The 10000-nt window shown below is 50.1% G+C and overlaps 1 protein-coding gene across 3 annotated transcripts in view; it reads right to left on the bottom strand.

The window, feature by feature from the left end:
• Positions 1-10000, bottom strand: part of RAPGEF1 (Rap guanine nucleotide exchange factor 1) — a 185754-nt gene that overhangs the window by 63187 nt on the left and 112567 nt on the right. For all 3 annotated transcript variants that reach the window (XM_085900070.1, XM_085900066.1, XM_085900074.1), the window contains one exon: positions 1372-1836. In XM_085900070.1, coding sequence (XP_085756196.1) covers positions 1372-1836 — 465 coding nt within the window. The remainder of the gene's footprint in view (positions 1-1371; positions 1837-10000) is intronic.

Here is a 10000-nt window from a genome sequence, read left to right as displayed (position 1 = left end):
TTACTTCATTTTTTCTCTCCGAGGGACGTTTCCATCCTTTCAGGGTGCAACAGACAGGCAGATAGCATTAGCCGATTATATATATACAGTGCAGTGTCGATTCCCTTGGTTGGTGTGTACGACTGCAGCTCCGTTGTCCAACTATCGATTCGTTGCTTTTTATCCTCTGTCAGCACGCACTTGCATGAGCCCAGATTTTTTATACAAAAGTATATGATTAGGAAAAGAAAGAGGAAGAGACGAGAGAGAAAGGAAGGTAGAACAGTGTGGCGTAAAATGGGGGGGGGGGGGCGGGGGAGAAAAGGGAAAAGAGGTTGGGAGGAAATAGGATAAGGAAAAGCGGGAAAAGGGGGTAAGTATAGAGCAGCATTGGGTGCATACGTGACAAATAGATGACTCCCGAAATTAATTAATGTAAACGTCCATTGGTATCTCATAATTCCTTGTCTAGATATGTGATATACCATATCCACAGTCATGAACCGTAAATTCTTATTGCAAATCGCACGAGTTCTTATGTTCAAGATAAACCAGTATCTGTTCATTTGTTGCATCAATCAGTCACGTGATGTATTTTATCATTATTATCAACTGCTTAGCCTCTAGGGTGAATCTTGCAGTTTCTGGCAGCAGCAAATACACACATCTTATGTAAGCATTTTAAGAATTCCCTTTCAAATAATATATAAACACGACTGCCTTGCATCATGTAAACTGTCTCTTGTGGAAAGAAAGAATTAGGGGAGGGGAGCGACAGAGGACATTGAACTAGAAAATAGCACAACTTCTCATGTTCATAAATGATACTCTTTTCAACTGAATCTGGAAGAGCTCTAATCCTTTCATTGCTGCACTATCTCATGCTGCTGTCATTCCACTAAAAAAAAAATAATAATAAACATCTTAGTTTTGTCAAATGTACAACAGATGCAGAAATGAACTCGAACGGCACTTTGTAGAGCGCATACCTCTGCCAGGCTGAACACTAGTGTATGGGTTGTAGCTCACTGATAGGCCAGAACTGCATCTGTACCTTAATCAAAATCGAATCAACTTGTTCTTATCATCGACCCAACTCATTAACCAAATTTTAAAAAATATCACGCTGTGTTTTGGGCCCCATCTGTCAATGATGAAGAATCATTTCTAAAAATTTTGAATTCACAGATCTGGATCTTCCTCGAAGTCGAATAAATTTGTCCTAATCACACACCGAACCCGTCCACCAAGTTTAGTCCAAATCCGTCAAAAACTTTTTTGAGATATCCTGCTCACAGACAGACAGACAAACAGACAGGGTGAGAACATAACCTCCGTCCACCTTAGGTGGAGGAGTTAAAAATAGGTACAAATCCACAAAACGGTCCTCACCGCGAGTCTTTTTCGGGAGGGGAGGTGGATTATCTGGGTTCGCTTTCTTATCCAAGCCTTCTGGTGGAACTATGACCAGTGCATTGTTGTACTGTGAAGCTGATCCCATTGAAAGAGCATCATCGTCAAGCAACACATTGTCATATTGCGAAGGTGTGCGTCCCATCTCAGACCATGGAGCACTTCGACGGTTGCGCTTGGTAGGAAGAGCTGGAGGCTGCCTAGCATTTTCTGTGTTGTCCACCAAAGTGCAGGTACGTTGTAAATGGATGGGCTCACTCCAACGGGCTGTTTGTAGTGAGAGAGATATTGGCATTGTAGTGTGAAGAGATGCTTGTGGCAATAACGCTGCTGAGGTAGATGGCCCAGGGTTTGGAAAGGGTGGTAGATTTGAATCCAAGTCATCCATATTGTCTTCACTGACTTCATGACGATCATAACTGGGGTCAATGCTGTCAACGGTATCTGAGTGGAGAAAAAAGAAGAATTAAAAAAAAAATCAAATCAAATCGCTCGATTATAAGTAGCAAACAGGGTCAATAAAGGAATAGTGTTGGGCAGAGCAGGGTGAGAGACAAGCATGGGAACACGGATTGGCATAGTGAGGTGCAAGATGAGAAACAGATCTTCATATTCTTTCATACGCAGCATTGCTGGGGAGTGCGCTGTGTTGCTGATTCAATGCTCCCTGTAGGTTGGGGCATGATGTTTTTCAATTTGTCCAAAATGATGGTGATATCTCACCTCTTGTTCGTCAAAAGACCTCGTGGGATCTTTAACTTCCAGCATCATATAAGTGTCTCCAGCTTAACGTCCATCCGAGGGACGGTACACTTTGTGACTTCTCGCCCTGCCTGCTAAGCACCAGTCCCACAGTTTACAGTGGGGCTGACAATTTAACTCAGACTAGACTGAAAAAGATAAGTGTGCTACCTTGGCACCATCCTGTCAGGACGAGGAAGGGATAATGAGGAGATGAGTATGGGGTTGGGCAGATAAACAATAAAGAAATGAGAAATTGGAAAAATGTTTCACAAAAGGAGATTTAAATTATATGAAGTAGCAGCAAATACCACCAGTCGCTTCGCTGATAGTAATACTAAAGGGGGGAGGGAGAAAAAGAGGGGGGAAGAGGGAGAGAGAGCGGGGAGAGTGAAGAGGTGGAGGGGATAGGAGAGAGGAGGAAGGGGGAGTGAGGAGGGGTGGGGGAAGGGAAGACAGTGTGAGGTGAGAGGAAGGGAAGGCAGACGTGCGTGGAGCATTAATTATGATTCATACTGTTTCATCAAAATGATTCTGCAGAGAATAACAGTGAAGATGGAAACAAAATAATGTTTGAAATCCATTTTATACCAGTCAAACTATAAATACGATTCGGAGACAACCTCCTGTCCGGAGACAAACTCCTGTCCAGACAACAATACCGACCGGACGCATCCGGAGCCAAGCTGTCTGGAGACAAAACACCGCCCGGACGTGTCTAGAAACAAACAGCACCCGGACGCGTCCAGAGCCAAGCTGAATGGAGAAAAAGACCGCTCGGACACGTACGGAGACAAACTCCCATCCAGACATAAACACCGCCCGGACACATCCAGAGACAAATCATGCCCGGATACGTCTGGAAACAAACACCATCCAGACATAACCACCGTCCAGATATGTCCAGAGACAGACACAGGGACAGAGACAGACAGAGAGACAGAGAGACAGAGAGAGAGGAGGGGAGAGTGAGAGAGGATATATGGGAGGAGGGTGCTCCACTGTATTGGGAGGGGGTAGAGCAAGGATTGGACAGAGAGAGGGGTGGGGGTAGGCAATTTTTCGGGAATCGGCAGGTTGGAGTCAGTGTGATTACCGACTACAGTACATACTGTATACAACCCAGAAACATTGAGTATCTTTCACGGAAAAATAACGTTACATTTATATCGACATTTTAGGGGTATGTTCACAACGTTATTCTTTATAAACAGCTGCGTGTGATGGGTGGCAAAAAATTTGGCTCGGTAATTTAGAAAACACATTAATACGGCAAATGGCTCAGAAATCGGGCGTTATTTCACAACTAGCTCGTGTAGGCATATTTGCAATTTCGTGTTTTTTTTGTTAAAAGCAAAAACTCACTTGATTTTGTAAGAAGGTATCATAAGCTAAAAAAAAAATTAGGGTGGCATTTTTTCTGAACATTCTAAGGGTATGAAATCCAAGATGGCGTCCAAAATGGCCACCAAACACTAATAATGCGATATATTCGCGAATACATGTGATACAATTACAAATGAAGTGTCTAAATATATGTTTTCTGAGACCAGGAATCTAATGGAATCATCAAATTTATGTTACATGTTTGATCTACATGCCAAATTCCAAAATGGCCACCGCGCACCCACAATGTAAGCTATACCTTCTCCCTTTGCATGCATTACCAAGCCAACAGGATTTTGCAATTACAAACCAAGTATCTACCTATTTAAAGACATGTATTTTACACAAAGAATACATATTAACAAACCAACAAACAGATCTAAATAAAATTAAATACTTGAATTACTGTTCAATACAATGTTCAATCTCTTAAATCGTTTAAACAGGAAGATGCAAAAAGTCATACTGATTAAATGCCTGGCTTTCAGTTAGTAGTTTTAACAATGGATATCAAGTGAATTATTATTTTGTGAATGTCATAGAAAGTAACACCTCAACCTTCACAGTCTTCCTTTATCCCTGGTTGGACAGTTTTGTTGTTGCAGCTGAAAACCCAGCATCCACAAACTTCCGTACATGGGATATTATTCTTGCGACAGCTGCACCTTCCTTCGCATCCACGTTTGCACCTGCACTTTATGAGGTGCAATACTGCTTCAAGAGCTGGTGCATTCAAACAGCGAACTGGAGAGAAGTGACTTGAACCTGCATCAAATGTCCAACCAAATACAGTTGGTGCTGGGAGGCACGGGTGAGTTTCACAAGCTTTTCTCCAAATCATGGATATGTAATGTGCCCGACGAATGTGTAAGTCCAGTGAGCCAGAAGTTGGTGTGAGGTTTTCTCCTTCAGCTGCACGATTTGAGTAGAGGAACCAACGGAGCTCATTCACTTTTGTGTAGATTTTGGATCGATACAAAATACAGACAAAGCGTTCCAACTGAGAGCATACATCAGCGGGCAGATCAATGTCATTCCCTAGCATTGCTAGTGCATCCAGGATCTCATCATCACAAGACATAAATGCCTTGAAGCACGAGTCTTTGGTTCTGCCAGCAAATCTACCAGACATATCGGAACCTGTCAGAGCATGAAAACCTAACAGTGCAGAAGCGGAGGTTGTGGAGGATAATGGGGGCGAGCTCGCGGAATGTCTCGAGACCCGGTGCGAACAGCTGGATAGCCTCCTCCAGGAACGAGGGGAGGGAATTTGCCCCCCTTGAAGCGGTTCACGACCAGGTGGGTCCAGTCGAGCTTCGCGGAGTTGAGGGGGCGAGTGCTGTTGACGGGTGCACGGAGAGGTTGTGGGGTATAGAGGCCCCGGAAACCCTTGGGGTGGCACGAATCCCCAGTGTGGTTACGAGTGTGGTCCCGGTGTGTGTGGTGTCAAAATGTGTGTATACGAGCGTGGTGAAATGCGTGCTGCAACGCGCACATAGCGTGGGTGCAAGGGCGTGTGTGAGAGCGACCGCATGTGTGGAAGAAACACCGCGTGTGACAGAAACCCAGAGTGTGAAAGAGACCCCGTGCGTGAGTGGTGTGTTCGCTAGTGTGCCGAAGTGCGTGCCTCCTAGCACGCCGTGTGTGGATGAGGCACCATGTGGGGAAGAAGCACCATGTAAGAAAGGAACCACGGGTGCGGGTGAACGGCCATGTGTGAATGGAACCACGTGTGCAAGAGAAATGGCATGCGTGAGTGAACGGCCGAGTGCAAGAGAGATCGCGTGTGTGAGAGAGCGGTATGCAAGGGAGATGATGGTGGACATGCGGGAGCACGCAGCCGCGTCTCCGAGAGTGAGTGTAATGGTGAGGTGTGTAAGCGTCGTAACACGCAGGAGTGTGTGCGTGGAATGGCGACGGAGACGGCGACAGATAAAGGACAAAGGCCGAGTAGCGGCCGTAGATGTTTTGGGGACCGCGCCGGGTTTGCCCGGCGGCAAGCGCGAGGTTCATGCCGTGCTGCGCACGAGACCGCCTCGTGCGCGTCTACGGGAGTGAAACCCGGTCCGGGAACGCCAGCGGTGGATGTTGCCGATCCCGTGGACGGACAGAAGGTAGGCTGGACAACGAATTTGGACCGGACAGGTTCTTCACGCGGGCGTATGTGTGAAACTCTACGTGGCCTGCGCAGGGTTTTCTGTTCGCAGAGCGCACTGCGCAGGTTACGGACGGGCAGAGCACATGTGTTCACGTGGGGAACCCCTCGAAGTGCGAGGTTTGCTTTGGATGCACAGGGTGACGTCATGGCTGCACGTGTGGTTGGAATCCGGCAGGAGGGTGAATCCCTGCCGGATGGTGCCGTACAGGAGGGACAAGGTACGAGGGACGCGAAGAGCTGCCATGACGTCACGCCAAAGGTGCGCGACTGTGAATTTCCGCGCTAGTGCGCAGGTTGCGAGTTGCCGCGCTGGTGTGCGCATAAGAAAAAAAAAAAGCAAGCCTCGCTTCGGGTGAACAAGATTCCCAGGCAAGGGGTGGAAGACCCCCTTGCTTGGGTACAGGATGGAACTAGTTAGGGGGAAGGGTTAGGTTAGTTAGACCGGCTTCATGGGGCAGAGGTAAGTCCTCATGGGGATCGTCGAATGTATTTGGTAGAGGGATTTAGGTCAGATTTTGGATGGGAAAATGGATGGATTATTTGGAGACAAAGACAGACTTTGGATGTGTAGAGGGGACGTAGCTTGGCTACGTAGTGTAAAAGGAATGTGCTGTAGTTTAAGGGATGACGTGGGAGCACGAGGTAGTGACGGGATGTGATGAGCAGAATGGCAGAATTCAGCGATGGAGTGTTGAAGAGTAGTGAAGTGGAAACTTGTTGAGTGAGTGAGGCCAGCGAGCCTCAGTGTATGGAGCGAATGTGGAATGCATGGTGCGATGAGTGATTGGGGGGGGAGGAGTGACTCCCGCCCAAGGGACCCCAGGGTCAGAATAATGTGAGTTAGTGGGTTAGTTAAATTGACAAAATGGAGGTCGTTTTGCTGTTGGTGGGAATGTAGACTCGATACCCATTTGGAGGGGTGCAGGAGCCCTGTTGATGGGCTGGGAGCGTGGCTGCGAAAGGTGAGTATCGCTGAGTGGGTACCCCGGGCACCGGGCTAGTCGGCCGCGGTAGGCCAAGGGTCCAGTGGGGGCCGGGATAGTGTAGTGGGCACGGGTGCGCCCGCATGATGCGGGGGCCCGGGGCGCCATATGCCACGGGGGCAGTGTACTGGGCACGGGCGACCCTCGGAAAGGGGCCCGGGGTGCCAGCCTGCCACGTGAGCATTGAGGGGGAGTCGCCAGGGAGGGCACTCCCCAGTTTTATGGAGCTGGTAGGCTCGGAGGAAGTGTAGTGCCCGGGGGTGCCATCGTCGGAGGATCGGCAGAGGGTAGTTCCTGCCAAGGGAGCCATGCGTCCCAGCCATGAGACCGTGTGAGGGCACGGGAGGAAAATTGGAGGGCGAGGCCTGAAATTGTGAGGACACCAACACAGACGACGGGAGTCTGGGTTCATAGAACTGATAGTTTAAGCGAGAGGTGCTTTGGAAAGCCCCGGGGTAGTTTAAAGTTAATAATGGTAGGGTAGATAGGAAGTGTACCCCACCGCACCATCCATCCCTTCGCTCTCGTTGTGGGCCGCTGGACCCACCTTGGGTTAGTAGATCGCTGAGATCTGAGGAGGTCATACTGAGGCTTAGATTGGGCCTCGACACAGGACGCTAGCTCTCCCTTATTCCCCTCCGGGAAGGGAACGTAGGGGTTGGGAGTAGGCTAGGATGTCGATAGATTAGCCAGACAAAGACAATAAAGGGGGTTAGGAGACGGAATTATCGAGGGAAGCTAAAAAAAAAAGTTGGGGCTAAATTGGTTTTTACAAATTGAGGGAGTGGGTATGAACAGAGACAGGCAAAGGCGATCGGTTGGGAGGGAGAAAGTAGGGTAGGTCCGAGCCCGCCTTCCGAGTGGCCAGCACCACCGCACTCCCTCCACCAACCTCCATTACAAGGCAAGGTGCAGGCCACTTCGTCTGCCGACTGTTTACTGCAAGGCCTGTGCCGGTCGGATCGTCTGCCGGCTGTTTACTGCAAGGCCTGTGCTGTCGGATCGTCTGCGGGCTGTTTGCTACGAGGCCTGTGCCGGCCACGTCATCTGCTGGCTGTTGCTGCAATGCCTGTACTGGTCGATCGTCTGCTGGCTGTTTTTGCTTCAAGGCCTGTGCTGGTCACTTCATCTGTCGGCTGTTTGCTACAACGGCCTTGCCATGCCATGCCTTGCCTGCTTGCCTTTGCCTTGGCCCCATGCCCACCAGCCCCCGTTCTGTTTTGCACCCCCCCCCCTGTTCATTACCATGTGCGCCAGGATCATCGCGCGTGCTGCAGGGACTGCCCTGTAGGCAGCCGCATCACGGGACCGCATTGGCGGCCCGTGCAACGTTTGTTTGCTGCGTCAGATCGTCGCGCGTACTGCAGGGACTGCCCTGTACGCAGCCGCATCACGGGACCGCATTGGCGGCCCGTGCAATGTTTGCCAGTTCACTGCGTTCATTACAAGGGGGAGGCCAAGGACTGCATGTAAGCAGCCGGCCACATTCCCTATCCCCTGCATTGTTCATGAGCCAGAGACTGCGTGTGAGCAGCCTGGCTCCCTGCTTTTTCCCACAGAGTCCATAGATCCTGGGCCATGGGTTAGTGTAAAATTTGTAAGCATAAGATGTAATTGTAAATGTGTTTTGCGCACCCGGCATGCGAGTCTTAGTGCCAGCAATGTTATTTAAGTAGTCTGTATGAGTGGGTTTGTTTAGTTAGTTACTCAGCCCGTAGGTTATATATTTTGGGGACACGAATACACTGAATGTCGCACTCAGGGATCCAAAGGTAAATCGTACTAGGGGAGAACTACACATGATGGCACATGAAAATTCGACGACTCGGGCTGCGAGTCTGTAAAAAGGGGCGGGGGTAGTGTTACGGCTGTGGAAATTCACAATACACCATAAAGGTTCCTTAGATTAGCTATGCCGATAAGTGAGTGTTCAAATAGGTTTCCCCACCGTTGTTTAGAGGGTTTCTTCGTGTTCACCGGGCTGCGACCCTTTGAGATAGCCGTTTTTCTTTACCTATCGTTATTTTGAGCCTACACGCAAACAACAACCGCCACCAAGTACGCCGCAATGCCAAGCACGCAACACACCTACACGCATACAACAACCACCACCAAGTACGTCACAACGCCAACCACGCTACAATTTCCCTCACAACAACCACCACCATCTCCGCCACTACCCCCGCTTCCGAACGCCATCCTCTACGATCCACGCTATGACGGTTTCCACGTCGGGAACCATCCGAGAACGTGGGCAGGAGTGGCAGAACAAAAGCTCTTGCGGAGCCTGTGGGGTTTTTCCCACCTATTTTACCCGCTCTTGGTGTGAAGGGAAGGGGGCAGGGCAGCCCGCTGCCGATTGGTGGATGCACGGCGTGAGGCGGTCGGAGTGAGGGAACGCCCCTTTTCGGGAAGCTTCTCAAAGGGAGGCAGAGCCGAAAATGGGGAGGAGCGAAGGGCGGAGCCCCGCGCTATATAAGGCAGACCGCATGCGGGCTCTCTCTCTCTCTTGGTGATCGAGGTCGAGTTCTCACTCTCTTGGCGGTCGAGGTCGAGTTCGCTCCTCTTGGTGGTCGAGGTCGAGTTCTCTCTCTCTTGGTGGTTGAGGTCGAGTTCTCTCTCTCATGGACGTCGGGTCGTGCTCCCTCTCCCTCCCTCTCGTCTTGGCGCTGATTTCTTCCCCTGTCTCCCGGTGGTCCTGTTGAGTGACCTGTTGGCGAAGGCGCGGGCCGGTGGCGAGCCCGGGCGACGCATCGTGGACGCAGACGGGAGGCGCAGCTCTGCCGGCTGTGTGGTGCGAACCTGCACGTCTGGCGAGGAGTGCCGGAGAGAGCTTACCACCCATCGTCGCAAGGCCCGGAGTCAGGCGCGGCCACGCTAGCTGCCGTGGGGAGCAGACATTGCGACCTGCCCACCGAGACACCTCGAGGGTGCAGGTAACCTGCACGGTCTCGTGGGCCTTTTCGCTCATCCACGGCCCACGACAATAAAGGTCTCCGGACCCCGTCTACCCCCTTGCCTGTGAGGAGGTCTTTTCATTGCTTTTGTTTTGTATGACTGCTGTGGCGCCGTGTCCATGTAAGTAGAACCTGTTAAGTGCATGTACATTCTCATTATAGTCGGTCGTAACGTTTTCTATTTCTTGCCTGTACATTGCATTACTGCCTTGCTTGTGTTGTGTGTGTAATACGTGCTTTATAATAAATGTCCTTGTGTGCAATGTACCCCATTCATCGTGTCCTATTTCCCTTTTGAAAGTGCCATCTTGCATCGTGGAATAATTAATAGTGGGGTTTGAACGCCCGGTAAAGAGAATCGGATCCGTCGAGGTCGGCGATAA

Source organism: Eptatretus burgeri, chromosome 1 (assembly GCF_056783735.1).
Source record: "Eptatretus burgeri isolate ZD-2024b chromosome 1, Ebu_testis_v1, whole genome shotgun sequence".
NCBI classification, from domain to species: domain Eukaryota; kingdom Metazoa; phylum Chordata; class Myxini; order Myxiniformes; family Myxinidae; genus Eptatretus; species Eptatretus burgeri.
The sequence above is the reverse complement of the archived record's forward strand: the minus strand, read 5'-3'. Positions and strand labels throughout refer to the sequence as shown.